This window comes from Perissodus microlepis, chromosome 18 (assembly GCF_051167445.1).
Source record: "Perissodus microlepis isolate ML-2025 ecotype Zambia chromosome 18, ASM5116744v1, whole genome shotgun sequence".
Classification (NCBI taxonomy): domain Eukaryota; kingdom Metazoa; phylum Chordata; class Actinopteri; order Cichliformes; family Cichlidae; genus Perissodus; species Perissodus microlepis.
Window position 1 is genome coordinate 34,516,941 of NC_140478.1, and position 19,132 is coordinate 34,536,072.

Genomic DNA, 19,132 nt, shown 5'->3' on the forward strand with positions numbered 1-19,132 from the left:
TAGTCTGCAAATGTTTGTAAGGCTTTGGGGCTCCAGTGAACAACGGAGAGGTGAACTTTCCAAGAAGCTACCAGTGACTCATCCAGGTCACATAAGAACCCAGAATAACATCTAAAGAACTGCAAACCACAGAAATCTAATATATAAAAAATGTATAAAACCACATGTGCTCAATGGGTTGTTTTTAATTGTTATTCTTCTGTTTCAATTCCTGTTAAGATAAACCAGCTGGAGGGAACGCGGCAGATAAACGACTGCAGACAGAAGAAGAAACACAAAGCAGCAGTTTCTGTAATTCTCTTTTATTAATTTTTTTCTTCACATTTTTATTGACAGAAGTCAAGTAACCAAGGCATCTGTAAACAGTGCATCCACAAATCTACATGTTGCCTCTCATCAGTGCGATCGTTCAGTCATTCAAAAACACTGTTTGGAAATAAATACAATACTGATTGTTTTTTTTTTCTTTAAAAAAAAGAAGAAGAAGAAGAAGGTAAAACCTACATCTGCCTGAAGGAGCTCGTAAAGATTCAGTCTTTGTCTGTAGTCACAGTCTGGAAATGATGCCACATATGAAGCAACACACGGAGGTAAACGACTCAATGTGGTAAAATCCTGAAGCCGGAGGATGAAATACTGACACCACCTGCACGGCTGGTTATGTGAGGTTTGAGTTTTCAGAGGGAAAAACAAACACAGATGTGTAACGAGCTGTAAACAGAGAGCCAAGAGGAAAGAAGCTCCGACACTGATCTAAATTTATATTTCTGTTCCTAAAGCTCAGAAATGCCCTCACCGTTTCTAGACTGAGGAGAAAAGTTTTGGCCTGCAGCCACAGTGGAAGCAAATCCTCATCAAACTGTTTATATACAAAACACAAACATGGCTTACATGGTGGTACAGGTTCAAAAATATTTCCTTTGTAAATGTAATCTCTGGATTTAAAAGAATCCAAAAAATTTGGAGCAAAATTATTTTCGGGATCAAAAAAAGAAGTTTGTCCCATCACTGTGCGCACTGACAGTGTCCGACAAATGTTATTAATTTACTTTTACTAATACTATTCATTTATTGATTTATTGCAAAACTATTAAAACATTTTAGGAATTAAACTTGTTACTTTTTGAGCTTTCATCACTGTTAAGTAGCACTTCAGTTCCACAGTTTGTTTAGTGTAAAGTAGAATTAAAAACATAAAAGTCATGGTGTTTATTTGCTTCCACTGGGCTGCTAAATCAAAAATTTAACTACTTTAACCACTAACTAATTTTAAAACAAGCTTTAAATATGGCTTAATTGTTACCTTTAAAATCAAAACAAACAAGAAAAAAAAAGGTCTAAATTTTCTGTTATTGGGTTGTGTTTTCTTCAGATTGGTCATTTTTACTTATTTTTGTTGAGACTTCTTGTTGAAAACTTTCCAAATACGGTGACTGCTTGCTTTTCAGTGCATTTAGTAGCAGTTGTGCAACTTTTCCTTCACAGAACACGATCAGAACACGTCTACCAAAAAACGACTCTGCTTCTTCTTTGTGTAAGAGCTCAGTGAATACTCTCCTTTTGAGTTTAATATTATATTTTTTAAATGTCATAATAAATGGAGCAAAATTTATTCTGACCTTTAACGACTAAATCTGTTACACCAAACTGCCAAAAGAAAAAACAACGTCTGAGGTTCAAACTGGTGCTTCACGTCTTTTAAAGTCGAGCTGTTATCCTTACTTGCCGTTAAATGTCTGCTGTTTTAATGGTGAATATTTAAGTGAGTGAGCTGGGAAGTCCCTACTATTGTCATCTCAGGCAACACCACTCTGGGTGTGAGACCAAAGCCCCACCCCCTCCTGCTCAAACCTACTGTTTGTGAGGGGCAGCCAACCAGAAGAAAGCAGGTTTAAAGTGGTACTTTTTTTCCTATGCTCTTGCATTGACTCTAGATCAAGACCCTACGTTTGTTGTTAGTAATTGATAAAAGATGGTTTAGTGACGGGCAGTGGCGGTCCTAGCCTGTCACTAAACACTCCCTATGCCCCCCCCCCACCTACACACACACACACACACATTATGGATTGTACATTAACATAAAACTTGTTGGAACCATACTGAATTTCACCAGAGAAACACACACATACATGAAGAGAGAGAGAGTATGCATACTATGCAAACGGCTACCAAACAGCCATCGTAGTTCGCCATACAATGAGAACAGGACAAATAAAGAATTGACAATGACTAATTAATATTGTGCTGAACACACGCTCTTTTCTGGAATATTCTCACTAATTTTCTTGATATTTATTTATAATCACCTCTGTTAATCCTTGATATTTATAACTGAGTGATCTGTATATATTAGTGCTATTTCTTAAATGTGTAAAATCTGTCACATAAGGTATTGTTTGGAGTTTAGTCTGTTACTGTTACTATTTTTACCATTTCTTCTTGGAGCAACTGTAACCCACATAATTTCCTTAGGGATTAATAAAGTATTCTGATTCTGATTGTTTCAGGATGACCTGCCATTATCCAATGACACATCTGCTTACCTGTATCTTTTGCTCGTTTCTCCTCCTCTTGTTTTCTCTTTTTTCTAAACTGAGGACCTGATGGCTTTTTTTCTTGTCCATCTTGGTTTTAATTTTGCGCTCCAGTATGAACACCCATCCCCCAACCCGAGGATCACCACAACATGATCTAACAGACCTACTCCTTAGTTCACAGATTCACTTTGTCTAAGGTTTATTTCTGGGATTTTGTACAACCCAGGGTTCAAATCATGAATACATAATGGGCTTGGATTTACAACATTATGAATGAAATCTGCTCTGTTTGGAAGCAGCAGGGCCCACCGCCCCTTTCGACGGGTTGTGTGTGAGATTTTAAATCATCAAACTGTAAATTTTAATAACAATAACAGTTGTTATTGATCCCTATACCCCGAGTCCTAAAGTGTATATTTATTTTCTTACTCTTCTTATATATATTGTTTGTTTACTTGCACTGCTGTAACTGGAGCCTCGTCTCTCTATATACTGGACTGTACGTAGCGGAGATAACAATAAAGTTTACTTTGACTTCAGCAGCGAGCAGGCGCACCGAGGGGTTTCGCGCTCACTTTTCGTGTATAGAATTTTGAAAGAACATCGGTGCAAATGATAAGTCTGTATCATAATGTCTGGTGTTTTCATGTTTGTTGGTTTGTTTTAATTTTGTTTTATTTTGCGAGTTGGTTATTAGATGCTGCTCCAGCCAGCCAGAGAATCACCCGCCGCCCCGCCCTCTCCTCCCTGTGCCGCAAGCAGCAGGCCCCAGCAAACCCAATCGGTGCCTACGACATTCCCGATATGCGCTGGCATGATGTCGGGGCAGCATGAGTACGAGTAGTTTTTTTTTTTTGCCTGTTGAGATATTCATTGTGTGTACTCATGTTGTACAGTGTTTTGGTTGTCACCACGGGGAGGCGCTGTTTCATTGTGGGAGCGCGGATGCTGCGTCATCACGCCCCTGGGAAGAAGAAAGGTGTACCACAACGAAAATGGCACCCGTGAGGAAAGTTTTGCCATGTGTAATAAAGTTCCCAAAATATTAAGAACATTTTTGCCTCCGTCGTCATTTTTCCTTCGAGTTGATCGCTGTCGATGCTGCAATACTCAACAGGTTATGGGCCCAGGGCCGACTCGAAGAAGAGTTTTTTCTCATGAAGATCCGGAGCCGCAACGGATAGCGGGCTAACGGCTAAATAGCAACATGGATCAACGAGGAGCAAGCAGGCTGCCTCGACTCACGTTTGACGGAGATGAGACCAGGTATGAACTTTGGGAAACTAAGGTGCTAGGATATTTGCACTTGTTGGGATTAAAAGACACTGTTCTGAAGGAACCGAACAGTGAGGCTGAAGTAGCAGCAGACGGTAAGAAGAACGCTGACGCTTACGCCGAGTTAATCCAATTTTTGGACGATAAAAGCCTCTCACTGATTATGAGAGATGCCCCTGATAATGGGAGAAGAGCATTAGAAATATTGAGGGACTACTACGCTGGAAAGGGGAAGCCCCGAATCATCAACCTGTACACCACGCTGACATCGCTTCAGAAAAAGAGGGAAGAGACTGTCACAGACTATGTCATCAGAGCAGAGGCCGCCATTACAGCACTGCGGGTGAGACTTTAGGTGATGGATTATTGATTGCTATGGTTTTAAAAGGACTACCTGAAAGTTTTAAGCCATTTGCAATACACGTTACCCACGATAAAGACGATATGACATTTGCTGAGTTCAAAACAAAGCTACGGAGTTTCGAAGACACTGAAAAGTCAAGCGCATTGGAGTGTAGAGACAACGTAATGAAAACAGGAGGAAGAACCGGGCGTGAGCACACGAGATCCAGCGCACAATGCAGACACAAGAGCGATGTGGACATTGTGTGTTTCAAGTGTGGACTAAAAGGCCACCGAGCAAAAGTGTGCAGACGGAGGACGTGGGGCAGTCATTGCAAAAGCAGCACACACAGTGATACCACATGTAGACATAAAGACAAACAAGATGGCGCGCGGAAGGTCGCAGATGAGAGCGGCAACGGATCCAAAGCAGAAACGCCGGATTATGCCTTCAGGATTAAGGGCGTAGACATCAAAGTCCAGCAGTCAGCATACAGCATTGAGGAGAAAGGCCTGTTGGTGGACACTGGGGCTACCTCACACATCATTAACAGCATCGCCAAGTTCAAGAGCTTCGACAACGCGTTCAGACCGGAGTCACACAGCGTAGAACTGGCAGACGGTACCCAGTGCAGAGGCGTCGCCCAACAGAGGGGGGACGCAGAGGTGTTCCTGATTGACAATACAGGCCAGCAACGCAAAGCAACGCTGAAAGATGCGCTGTTTATTCCATCATACCCCCAGAACATATTCTCTGTAAAGTCAGCCACTGCATTAGGAGCAACAGTCACCTTTAAACAAGGGCAGGACATGTTGACCCACAAAGACGGTACTAACTTTAACATTCATGTGTATGGCAAGTTGTACTATTTGCAGACTGAAGTTGAGGGTAATGATAAGTGTAACACCTGTCATGACATACAGGCATGGCATGAGATATTAGGTCATTGCAACTATGAAGATGTAGTAAGATTGCAAGGTGTGGTTAACAGTATGCAGATTAAGGGGAGAACCGATAGACCTGACCAGGAATGTGAAGTGTGTATCCAGGGAAAGTTTGCACAAACCCGAAACAGAGATCCTGATACAAGAGCAAAGGCTCCTTTACAAATGGTACACACAGATTTAGCAGGTCCGATAGCCACTGAATCTATTGATGGGTACAAATATGTGCAGTCATTCACTGATGATTATTCAAACTCAGTGTTTCTATATTTCCTGAAGACGAAAACTGATACAGTGCAGGCAACAGAGAAATTTCTAGCGGATGTTGCACCATATGGCAATGTAAAATGCATTAGATCAGACAATGGGACAGAGTTCACATGCAGAGATTTCCAAACCCTGTTAAGAAAAAATGGCATTAAGCATGAGACATCAGCCCCGTACTCACCCCATCAGAACGGTACAGCCGAGAGGGGGTGGCGTACTCTTTTCGAGATGGGCAAGTGCATGCTAATTGAGAGTCAGCTACCGAAATGCCTATGGAACTATGCCATTCAAACTGCTGCTGTAACACGGAACAGATGCTTTAATAAGCGAACAGGGAGAAAACCCTACCAAATGCTGACAGGTAAAAAGCCAGACTTGTCAAAGATGCAGAAATTTGGGTCTGTGTGCTATGCATACAAACAGGACAAGGGGAAACTTGATTCAAAATGTGTCCAAGGTTTCTTTGTAGGTTATGATAAGAACAGTCCCGCCTACTTAGTTTACCACCCCGAAACTGAGAAAGTTCAGAAACATAGACTTGTTAAGTTTGTGAGCAAAGTAAATGTAGAAAGACAAACACAGACAGATGAGGGAGAACTAAATGATGACTGTAGCAGAGTAAGACAGCCTATGGCTAACAGACCTTCAGAGAAAGGTGACAAGGACAATGAGGAGGTTCCAGAACCTATTGTGACAGACAAAAGTCCACAAAGTGGTATACCTGATGAGCGTGAACGAAAAGGGACAAGTGTGACAAGTGATGGATTTGTCAACAAAAGGTATCCTATTAGGGAGAGAAGAAAACCAGGACATTTAAATGACTTTGTAGCTGCCAACAGTGGCAGCGATGAGATCCACACTACCATAGACTACTGCTACAGGGCAGTGTGTGGTGTCCCAAACACATTTAAGGAAGCCATAGAATCAGCTAACTCAAAGAACTGGATCAAAGCCATGGATGAAGAAATTCACTCGTTACGGGAAAATGACACTTTCACCCTAACCACTTTGCCAAAGAGAAAGAAAACAGTGGGGGGGAAGTGGGTTTATTCCGTTAAGAGTGACATTGAGGGAAACGACAGATACAAGGCAAGGTTCGTAGCCAAGGGTTACAGCCAACAGTTGGGGATAGATTATGGAGAGACATTCTCACCAACAGCCAATTTAACCAGCATAAGAGTTTTGTTACAGAAAGCAGCACAGGAGAACCTGTTACTCCATCAAATGGATGTGAAGACAGCGTATTTACACGCTCCCATTGATTATGAAATCTACATTGATCAGCCAGACGGTTATGAAGAGGGAGAAGGGCTAGTCTGTAGATTACAAAAATCCTTGTATGGGTTAAAGCAATCTGGTCGTAACTGGAATAGGATCTTGCATGAATACCTAACAGCGAACAGTTTCAGGCAAAACCCAGCAGACCACTGTGTTTATACCAAAGAGACAAAAAATGGCATGGTGATTATGATCATCTGGGTGGACGACCTGATAATTGCTGCTGGCAATGAAAAGGTAATGAAGGATGTGAAAGAAATGCTTTCAGTCAAATTTAAGATGAAAGACTTGGGCAGACTTAAGCATTTTCTGGGTATTGATTTCACTCAGTCTGATGGATGTGTAACAATGTCACAAGAAACATATGTCAACAAGATACTGATGAGGTTTAACATGCAGAACTGTAAACCCAGAGAAACTCCCTGTGATCAGAAGTTGTGTTACACAGAAGGTGCTACTAAGATAAGAGATGTGAGGATGTATAGAGAGGCTGTAGGCAGTCTTATATACCTCGCATCAGGTACCCGTCCTGACCTGAGTTTTGTGGTAAGCAAGTTATCGCAACATTTCCATGAGCCTACGGAAGAACAGTGGGGAACTGTGAAACATGTGTTGAGATATCTCAAAGGGTCCAAAGATAAGAAGTTGTGTTTTAGAAGAAACACAGATGAAAATTTGGGTCTAGTGGCCTACAGTGATGCTGACTGGGCAGGTGACACTGCCGACAGACGCAGCACTACTGGTTACTGTGTACATCTATGTAACAACAGTTCTTTAGTTTCATGGAAGACCAAGAAACAGCCCACTGTGGCGCTCTCTACCTGTGAAGCAGAGTATATGGCTCTGGCTTCCACAATGCAAGAGTGTATATATTTAGAACAGCTTTTGAAAGGTATAGATGACTACAGATACACTCAAACAATAGTGTACGAGGACAACCAGGGAACAATTGCCCTGGCTAAAAACCCTGTGAGCCGACAGAGGTGCAAACATGTGGACATTAAATATCATTTTGTAAGGTCCATTGTAAATGAAGGGAAAATGTGTCTGTTATATTGCACCACTGAAGAAATGGTTGCAGATGTTATGACCAAACCTGTTTCTAAGCTAAAACTTGCTAAGTTTGCTGACATTATGTTTGGTGCTTAAAAAGAAGAAGAAAAAAAAAAGAGAGAAAAAGAAAAAAGGAAGTGTGGTAGAGATTGTACAACTGTTTATCGTTTATTGTACAACTTTTCTTGGATTCCAGCAACCTGAGTACAAGAGGGGGTGTTGAGATATTCATTGTGTGTACTCATGTTGTACAGTGTTTTGGTTGTCACCACGGGGAGGCGCTGTTTCATTGTGGGAGCGCGGATGCTGCGTCATCACGCCCCTGGGAAGAAGAAAGGTGTACCACAACGAAAATGGCACCCGTGAGGAAAGTTTTGCCATGTGTAATAAAGTTCCCAAAATATTAAGAACATTTTTGCCTCCGTCGTCATTTTTCCTTCGAGTTGATCGCTGTCGATGCTGCAATACTCAACATTGCCGATGCCCGTGAATCTGCCCCCCACCACGATGCCGCCCCGGGCAACCGCCCGTGTCGCCCGTATCAAAAACCGCTACTATATAGCAGTGGAACAGAAGCTGTTGTGGTCTTCTTGTCCTGAGACATGAATGTTTGTAAACAACTTTATTTTTTTGAATGTGTTCATATTTCGACAGTGCACATCTGTATGCTGAAACTGTAATGAGGAACCTGAGGTGATGGACAACAGAAGTAAATATATATAAATATGAAAACATATTGAAGTAATGTCTTTACCCTGTGCAGCGTGTGGACGCTGTGCACACAATCACCTTATTCACTGTAGTAAACGTGCACCGCTACCTCACGTGACTGACTCTGTCTCCATGGTTACATGTATATTATTAGCTGTGTAAACAGCTTCCAAAGATACCGCCATAGCTCTCTGCAGCCGTAACACCTTCACACTTTGCAAATCATTTCACGTTTTTGATAGTTATGAAGACAGAATGTGTTTTTAAGCTCATGCTAGGTGGTTGCTATGGTGGTTGCTGTGGACTAGGGTGGACCGCGCGTCCGATTCCTGTTATTAGCTGTCCGCCGTAGGAAGGCTGCGTTCCATTTAGAAGTAGCGACAGTCTCGTAACTTGAACTCAAACCCCGTTTTGTTCTTTAAGAAAATGCATTTATTTTAAAGCCGTTCATAACACGCACTCACATAAAACACTTTGCCTCACCATGACAGTGCAACTTTACTAAAAAATTTCGGCTCTTTTGGCTCCTAACCGGCTCTTCAGGTTGTTTTGTTGCTTTAATTAATTTATTATCAACAAAAATATGAAATTATGCACAAAAGGAATTAATAATGTAAAAAAAAAAATTCTGTTTTTTTTTTTATATATGTTTATATATAAATATATACGGTGGCCCCTATAGACAAATCACGTACAAAGCTCAACATTGCCCCTAGCATCCTGGAGCACTTCCGTTGTGTTTTGTACATGTTTTTGTCTCTCGGGGCCACCGTAAATATACTTTTGTTTATTCACTCCACATAAAATGTAATAAATAAATCATATAATACAAAAACCAACTATTTACATTTCAACTTTTAACTATTTAAATTTTCAGCTTTTTCTTTTAAACAAATTTAAAGTGAAACAACACAAAACACTGCAAACCACAACACAATTAAATATAGATTAAAATATGAAAACAAAAAGAAGATGCATATTCTCTGTCATACGGGCCTGCATGAATAAACTTTTTGAATCCTTTATCATCCGCAAATGAAAATAGTTGTGGATGATTACTATACCTTTCTAATCTGACGTTGTTGACCCTGGCTCGCTATGTTATATATGAGAGAAAGACAATATCTTCTTGGAATAACCCCCCACCCCAGGGGGGAAAACCTATACAAGGTGTAGGTCTATTAGGTGTTGATACTGGAGTGCAAAATTGCTGATGGACAAAAATGGACAAGAAAAGGTCAAAGCCATCGGGTCCTCGGTTTAGAAAAAACAGAAAAGGAGAAACAAGCAAAAGATACAGGTAAGCAGATGCGTCTTTAGATAACGGCAGGTATTATGTATCCTGAAACAAGACAACATTCATTAGTAGGAATTGGGAAAATTTCCAAAAGATTAAAAGATTATTGAATCTTTTGGACTGTTCAGCATAATATTTATTCGATTTTACAGTCCTGTGGTCTCAGCCTCAGATACTTATCAAATCAAACAAAGCTCATAAAAAAACAAACAGATGGACGCTGAATAAATTATTAGATTAATTGGAAGAGGTGTTTTATTGATTTGTCTGCTACTCTCAATGTATGATGAATTATAATGGCTGTTTGTCATTTACTCTCTTTCTCTCACTATATCAAATATTTATCTGGTTAAATTCAGTATGGTCCCGATAGCAGTTTCCACAATAACATATGTTAATGTACAATCCTTAATTTGGTGTGTGTGTGTGTGTGTGAGAGAGAGAGAGAGAGCGAGTCAGTGTGTGAGAGTGGGCGGGTATTAACATCTTCGCTGGGACCAAAACTTGGTAGTTTACTATACTCGTGGGGACAAACAGGCCTCACAGGGACCAAGATCCCAGTCCCCACGTGTTTGAAGGCATTTTTGAGACTCAAAATTTGGTTTTAGTGTCAGGGTTACAATTAGGTTATGGTTAGGTTTAGGGTAAGGGTCAGGGTTAGGCATTCATTTTTGATGGTTAGGGTAAGCAGCTAGCTTGTGTGTGTGCCTTTCCTGCCTTTACTCCATGTGCACCTAGAAGCAGTTGAGTCTTCCAGCCAAGTGGTTCACAAAACGTTCATTTCTCAAGGCTTCACACAGCGTGTGTGTGTGTGTGTGTGTGTTTGTGTGTGTGTGTGTGTGTGTGTGTGTGTGTGTGAGGGTATAATGAAGGTCGTCTTCATTACTTAACCATATAAACACACATGGGTGATTTTAATACTGATATTTAACTCAAACAAAAGTTTGTTATGTTTTATTGAATGTTTGTTTATAATCCTCAGATTTACCCGTTCTTATATTTTGCTTGTTCTTATGTTATTATATTGTATTTTTCTTGCAGACAAGAATTTTGGATACGATTGTCTTACCTGTGATTTCTCTTGATTGTGTGTGAAATGTGTGTGTAGCTTCGTTCAGTATGTAACCCCAGACAGTGGTTTGGCTTCAGGGTAAATTAGCAGCAGTCTATAAAGGGCTGCCAGTTAACATCAGACGGCCTCTGATGTCCAAATGAAGCTTTCTGAAGCTTGGTTTGAAAAACGGTTCATTACTCGAAGCTTTTCAACACAGTCCTGTTTGGTGACATCTGGTGGACAAAACTATGAAGCGCAGTTGAATCTACAGCTTATAATGAACTGCTTCATTATGATTGCCCACTCTGCAGAGATGAACTGACAGCTTCTCTTTAATGTCACGTGACAGTTGTGTCTGATATCGGGCTGATATGGTGCTTTGAACATGTATTTGTTTTACGTGAAAAAAATTCTGTTACGTCGATTTTAATAATAAATAATTTAGATGAATAAAACGTTCTTGTGTAAACATGTGCCATGGTGTGTTCTCCTGTTGCTTGTGACTTCTTGTAGTTTGTTAGTAATAAAGAATACACTATATATATCAATGTAAAGCACAATATTATAATAGGTTGTGAGTATGCTTGTGCTGTGAGGTCACTGCCTCCACCTGATTATGTAATTAACCAGCAGACTGGTACGTTTATATATAATATACTATAAGTTATATCATTATAATTATGTGTATATCATATTTCTTATGTACATTTTAGACCTGGGAGCAGAATTGCTGATGAACTGGTTTTTATTCAGGAACAGGCAGAGCGTCCTCTCTTCCTGGCTCCATGTCTATAATTATGTCACACACTGATTCACTCTCACAAAATCACCAAAACACAGCACAAATCCCACCAATGATTCAATTCCTTATAAATCATTGAATCAGGTACTGAAGCAGTGACGTGCTGAATGAAGCTTCAGGCGTCATTGATCACGTGACTCTGTTCAGACAAACCAAGCCTCAGCACAGCGTTTCTGAAGCAGTGTGTTGATTTTTTGACACATGTGCCGGAGCTTCAGCTTCAAACGGGACGTCACCATCAGAGTTGCTGGAACCATGTCCCACTACTGGCTACTCTGTTTTATTCTGTGTTAAGTTTCTGAATGTGAATTTTCTGTGTTAAGAATAACAAAGAAAATGTAATGAAGTGATTTTAAAGTTTAAACTTTGTGTTAAATCTTGTAAATCAGACAGAGAGAGAGTTGAGGTGTGGGTGGATTTCAGATGATCAAATGTCAACAACCTGATTGGTGTGAAGATGTGATGTCCAGTGAGGGAAGGGGGGAGAAAGGGTGAGCAGGTATAAAAGTGAGGTGAAGAAGAGATTCGGGGTTCTTCCCTTTTGTCCTCTGTGAGATGAGCAGTTCAGAAGTTTGGATCTAAGAGGTTCACAGTTCAAATTCCAGCAGAGACGCTAAAAGGAGAACCACAGTCCAACCTGTGAATGTTTTTAACCCTTTGTGAAACAACAAAGGCATAAATATGATCATATAAATATTATCTACTGGGTCAGACTCATAGGATCAGGGATTAGAACTCCTTTTATCAGAGAGATGAAATCTACTTCCTGTACAGGGTTTTTTTGTGGGCCTACCGATCGACAGAAACTAGAGTCAATAAAAAAACTGGACATTGGCTCAATGTGTGTGTGGCACAGGGAAACAAGGACTGAGCGCTGTGTAGTCCCACATAAAGTCAGACACCTGCTCACCCTAGGTGGACCATGGCATGGTCTATATGGAGGATACAGACACTGCTGAAAACATGACTCTGTCTGGTTTAGATGATAAAATGTCTTTACTTTAGGAGGCTGTGGCTCAGAGTACATTCACATAATGCCTTTGAATAAATGTAAAAAGCTTGTTTTTCTCCTGCTTTGATTTCTTTGTCCAGGTAGAAATTCTGCTTTTTGCCTCTAAAATCTGAAACAGTTTGAAACAAAGTTTGGCGCTCTAATCCTCTCTGTGTTTTTCCTTTGGTCAGATGGTGATATTGAATGAAATATTCCAGTATTCAGTAGCTCAGCAGCTTTGTAACATGTGGTTTTGCACACTGTTCAAACCTCAGATGTTTGTGTAAACAAGTGTGGAGGACACAAACTCACGGGGGGAGGAACGACATTTACTGTTGATGTGTCTGACATTTAGTCTCCATGAGTTCTCATGAGACTGAAGAACTCTGTGATCTCTAACATGCAGCTGTATGTTTTGAAATTATGTGTCTCATTCTCTGGACCAGTGGTCCCCAAACTACGGCCTCCACATTTGACCCGGCCCCCTGAACAATATTAGAGATGCATTATTATTTTTTCAGTCTGGCCACGTGATCGACACTAATGCACCCATAGCACACTGGGGTGTAGTGGGCCTGCCCGACTGAATCTCTGGAAATGTTTCCTCATGTCAATAAAGCTCATTTGATTTGAATTGTGAACCGCGCTAAAAAAATTTTTTTGCTACTACGACCTCACTTTGCCCAGAACGTGAACGTGACCCCCCCCCCCCCAGAACGCAATAATGTTAGGTAAGAGAAAAATTGCTTCAGAATGCAGGGTATTTAACCTGCAGTGGACACACGATTATTTTTTTCTTCAATGCAAAGAAAAGGCTGTTTGTCTCATCTGTCAAGAGAAGGTGGCGGTATTCAAAGAATACAATCTGCGCCGACATTATGAATGCCGTCACAAAGACAAGTATGATAGCTTGCAAGGCCAAATGCGAACAGACAAAATCTCAAAGTTAAAAAGTGGACTGTTAGCTCAGCAGACTGCATTTGTACGCCAAACTCAGCTGAACCAGTCATCAGTTCGGGCCAGCTTTCGTGTTGCTCAACTGATAGCAAGCTACGGTAAACCTTTCACTGAGGGAGAGTTTGTCAAGAAATGTTTGAATGTTGTTGTGGAGGAGGTGTGTCCCGATAAGAAAGATGTCTATAATGCTGTGAGTCTATCGGCGAGCACAATCACCAGAGGCGTGGAAGAAATAGGGGGTAATGTATATGCCCAGCTGCAGCAAAAGACGAAAGAATTTGACTTTTTTTCATTAGCACTGGATGAGAGCACGGACGTGCAGGACACAGCGCAGCTTCTTATTTTTATTCGTGGAATTAGCGCAAACTTTGAGATGTGTGAGGAGCTGGCAGCCCTCCAAAGTCTGAAAGGCACTACGACGGGGGAGGATATTTTCGACAAAGTATGTCAAACAATGGAAGAGTTGGATCTGGACTGGGCAAAGCTTGCTAGCATCACGACTGACGGGGCTCCTTGTATGGTGGGCGCATCTCGGGGCCTAATAGGACGCATGAACCGCGAGATGGAAGAACGGGGTCTCACCGCCCCTCTACAAGTCCACTGCATAATTCACCAGCAAGCGCTTTGCTGCAAAGTGTGGAAGTGGGATTCTGTCATGAAGGCTGTGGTATCATGCATAAACTTCATCAGAGCAAATGGACTTAAACACAGGCAGTTCCAACAATTCCTGTCTGAACTGGAATCTGCGTACGGAGATGTGCTGCACTACACAGAGGTCCGATGGTTGAGCCGCGGCAGAGTTTTGAGGCGTTTTTACGAACTGCTACCCGAAATTAACGCATTTCTTCATTCAAAAGGCAAAACGGTCCCAGAGCTGATCGACCCAGAATGGAAGTGGCACCTCGCATTTTTAACAGACGTGACGGAAATGCTGAACGGCCTTGACTTGCAGCTACAAGGCCAGGGGAAACTCATTTGCGACATGTATTCCCACATAAAAGCATTTGAGTTGAAACTAGCGCTGCTTTTGGAACAAGTGAAAAAGCACAACTTCACCCATCTCCCTGCTACCCAAAACCTTTCTGCAGAGAACCCAGCGGTTCTGTTCCCAGCTGAAAAGTGTGTGGAAGCACTGGAAATGCTGAAGGCGGAGGTCAGTGTGCGCTTCCGTCAACTACATGTTCATGCAAAAGAAATCCGTCTTTTCCAAAACCCCTTTGTTGCCGACATCGATGAAGCCCAGCCTTTTTATTAGGGGTGGGTTTTTATAATCGATTTATCGATTAAAATCGATTCTGACGTGGAAATCGATTCATTAAAATCCTGAATCGATTTTTCAATATAAATTTATTTTGCCCGAAATTCCAGAATCTCAGGTGAAACCTCACAAAATTTCAACAACCACCAAACAGCTAAGACAGTAAATGAGAGCAGGAACACGGATTCTGCACAAAGACGTAAACACAAAACTCGGACCCGCCGTCGGATCAGAATCAGTGAGATGTCGCCTTTCTCACCGACTGCACGGACACGGTCGGGGCTGAAAGCCGACAGCTCGCTGATTCTGATGTTTCGGCGGGTCCGCGCTTTGTGTTTACACCCTTTTTGCGCTGATTCTGAAGCTGTTAGTTTTATCTCTCTCCAAACAATATTGACCGAACCAGCAGCAAAAGAAGATCCAAACTACGCTTCACATAAACATCGTCATGAATTCACTCTGACTTTTGCTGTTTTGCTTCCACCACAATAAAATCACACCTCATACACAGCTCTCTCTCTCTCTCTGTACTTCAAGAACAGTTTCCCGTCTAAAAATCTGTTTTCTTCATCATTCGCTTGCTTGTTAGGCACGAATCTACCGTTGTTTACAGCGCTGTCAGACGCTGGTTTTTTTTTTCGTTTTACATACTTCCGAAAAGAAAACCTAATTTCTGCCGTTCAATACTGAACAAACTTAAACTTAAAATTATGCAAAATGCAAAACGCTTAGCGTGTCTCTAATAAAACCTCTGTAACTTCAGAGGTAATGTTCATATGTTGATTAATGGTTTTCTTTCGTTTTTGATGTACTGCAGAATATTTTTATAAAATCCCAGGCCAGGAAAATCGCCTTCATGTTTTTCTGTGTTTTATCTTCAGCTACTTTGACACAAAGGCATCTGCTGTGATGCTCACACCTTTGATAAAGTCTGGAAAGTGTCAGCTTCCTTTTTATAGATACAAAAATATGTAAATGTACTGATCTGAATTATAATATTTCTGACTGTCAAAATTTCCCAGATTCAAATCGAATTGAATCGAATAGAATAGAATCGATTCGGGGATCGAATCGATTCGGGACCTTGTGAATCGGAATTGAATCGATTCTAGAAATCAGTGACGATACCCAGCCCTACTTTTTATCAGTTTGAGCTGGCCGAGTTACAGAACTCTGATGTTCTGAAAGACGCATTCAAGCCCAACAGTCTCCTTGACTTCTATGCCGCCCTCCCAAATGACACGTACCCTAACATAAAAAAACATGCAATGAAGATGTCCACAGTTTTTGGCAGCACGTATATCTGCGAGCAAACCTTTTCACGCATGAAACTCATGAAAACTCCGATGAGATCAAGATTGACAGATGAACATCTGCATCAGTGTTTGAGACTGGCTGTGACTAGAATGGAACCGGACACTCAACTTCTCACCGGCCAGATGCAGGCCCACAGTTCACACTGATGAACATACAGTACATAGGTAAGCTCACTTTTGTGACTTGAATGAGTTATTCTGAGTATAAACAAATAGAATCATAATAAAATCTACTGGGATAAAATCCATCTCCACAACCATTGAAAAAAGCTTGTGAAAATGTTTTGTGCTGTGTAGGTGCTGTATCACTTAGTTCGGTTTCTCAGCCTGCTTGCTTTGTGGTTTTCAGAGGGAAGTTGGTGAGAGAGAGCAAACAGTGGTGTCTACTAGGCTACCCTACTGGAACCTACAAAACTGGATTATAAGGAAAGAACACAAGAACTTTGAGAGACTGCTCATATGAGTCATTTAAGAGATTCTGCTCTGACAACTGAAGCGTAAGATTGTGCACGGCACAACAGAAACTTTCTTTCTGTGAAGAACCCAGAGAGGGTTATTTGATTATTTATTGATGTCATAAATAGTGTTATTAAGTATTTCCTAAGTTAATTTTTTCTGTTAAGAACCCAGAGAGGGTTATTTGATCTCGGAAAGGGTTATTAATATTTGGTTATGTGTGGCTTTCTGGAAAACAATAAATGTTTACATTTCGGCAAACCTGCGATCGTCACACTTTTTCTGTTACAAACTGACCCTGGCCCCCCATCAGAGAAGGAAAAAGTTTGGGGACCCCTGCTCTGGACTTTACTAGACAACGAGTGAAGAACAGATAACGAATATCATCTTTAAAGTGATGAATAATAACTCTGCCTCTGTCTTCATAAAAAGATCGTACTTCTGAAAGGTCAGAGGGCAGCATCCACTCTGGTTTTACACAGTTTTGCAGCTTTAGCTCTTCTGAAGTTCAGCACCTGCTTTTTCAGCCAATCAGAAGCCAGTATTGTAGAGAGTTCATATTTCTTTTCATGCAATTGAATAATTTTGAATGTTTAGGTGAATATTTATATTTAGAGTATTTCCTCGATCAGTGTCTTCAGTCCTGACCCTGAGTGCGTACATTTAAAAATAAAGTGATATAACTTCTTTTACATTACTGTGAACTTCTTGTACAGTTTGACAGCTGATTGTTGTCGTGTTTGTCGTCATATGAAGATTGTTTCCTAAAGAGGACTGAACAGTCATTCAGCCTCTGGCTCCATCCATGAATCTGATGTTTGCTGTATAATCTGTGCTGTTAATAGTGTAATGGAACATATAATTTGTACATATAATTTCATATGTAATTATGATGATCTTTAGAGAGACTTACAGGGCTCTCAGCGAAGGCGGTCGCACTTTTCTCCTCTCCTCTCCTTATCTTCCCTACTTAGCTTCTTATGTCCTTGTCTTGTCTTGTGTTTTTACTTACTTCTCCCTGGAAGACTCTCTCACAGTCTGTTCTCTAAAACCTAAAAGAGGAATTATGGATTTGATCAACTGGTCTCTGAATGCAATTGACACCCCTTCTCAACGAGAAGTCTGGGCTCGGCTGAGCCTGACTGCTGAAGATATCTACCTATTCGGAACCATGATAACAGGGTTCTTGCTGATCGGAGCTGGCTTGGCCCTGGCTTATCGAAGAATTAAGGAAGCGGAACCGGCTGTTCAAACCCCCACAAGGCTGCCCGCTGGGATTGAAATGATGGGACGAGGTGTGAGTTTCTCAAAATGGGCTCATTGAGTGCAGCACGGAGAAGATCTTGGAGAACGCACGGCTGCCGTGAATACTCAGAACAAGACCTCTGAGTGGAAAACTGGATTACATCTGGAGTGGCTAGCTCGACTAACACCTTTGAGCGCAAATTGATCACATCTTGGGGAAGTGCACTGCGGTCATGAGTTCTCAGAACCTGCTCTTTGAGCAAAAAGAATGACAACATCACGAAACGTAAGTTTGGATAACATCATGGAGAAGCTCGCGGCTCTCCAACGGGAGATTGAGAGACCAGTGTTGGACTGTTAGAACAGCTTTGAAATTCATATGAGTTGTTCGCACTAAAATAAAAACCATCATCACTTCATGCGGAGACCCCTTCGGCGCCAGCTGCAGTCTCAAGGCTGGAGCTGAACAAAACACCCTGATAACGACTGTTTAGACTGTTCCCCCCATTCCATGCAAGGCCACCTGGGTTGGCTGGAAGACTGTTTACTTAGCCTAGCAGGGCGAAGGACACTGTCTCCGCTGAACTCTGGACACACACACACACACACATACACTGATATGCACACACTGATCCCCCCTCCCTTTCCAAACGCCTTCGATGCTTGTGCCCTACTGGGGCAGATGGCAGTCGACTGGACCAGCGCAGACATGCTGCAGGACCGGATGCGCTGTCTACACCGGCTCTCATTCACCCTTTACCCGCCCCTGTTGCTTGTCTTGTGTTTCTATGGTGTATTGATAGTCATGTGCTTTTTGTGCTGAGGTGTTTTTTCTGTTATCAAACTGTTCTCCCACTAGGAGCTCAGTCTGAGTGGAGGTTTTTTTCTCCTCCTCTTACCTCATGTTATGTATTTTTGTTGTTTTTTTCCTATCAGCCTACCTTTCTGACATGTCTCCCCAATGTGATGTTTGTGTAAAGTTGGTCAGAAGGTTTCTTTGTAAGTGTGCATGCGCCATTAGCGTGCTGCCTGCTGTAACCCTAATTTCCTTCGGGATTAATAAAGTATTCTGATTCTGATTCTGATTTACCCATTAAGATTTTAAATGAACGATAAACAAAGGCCAAGAAAACTGAGTTAAACTCCTGAGTCTACTATATATTTGCACCATGAATAAATGAATTGTTTGCACCAGTAATAAATAATCAAATATATCAAATTATCATCAATGTTTAAATAAAAGCAAGCATCGCACCAAACAAAACAACAATTCAACAGACAGTTCTATAAAACTGTGGATGATTCAAAGTGCTGCTATAACTGCACAACAAAACTGCAGTGAGAAAAG

General features: G+C 41.3%; 1 protein-coding gene across 1 annotated transcript; it reads left to right on the plus strand.

The window, feature by feature from the left end:
• The first annotated feature begins 13,474 nt into the window (after window positions 1–13,474).
• On the plus strand, window positions 13,475–14,764 carry LOC146368744 (general transcription factor II-I repeat domain-containing protein 2-like). The gene has a single exon (XM_084913580.1). The coding sequence runs from the start codon at window positions 13,475–13,477 to the stop codon at window positions 14,762–14,764; it is 1,290 nt and encodes a 429-aa protein (XP_084769706.1).
• Window positions 14,765–19,132: the final 4,368 nt, after the last annotated feature.

Coding starts and splice junctions, on each gene's coding strand:
- LOC146368744 (XM_084913580.1), top strand. CDS start 13,475: ATGCGAACAGACAAAATCTCAAAGTTAAAAAGTGGACTGTTAGCTCAG.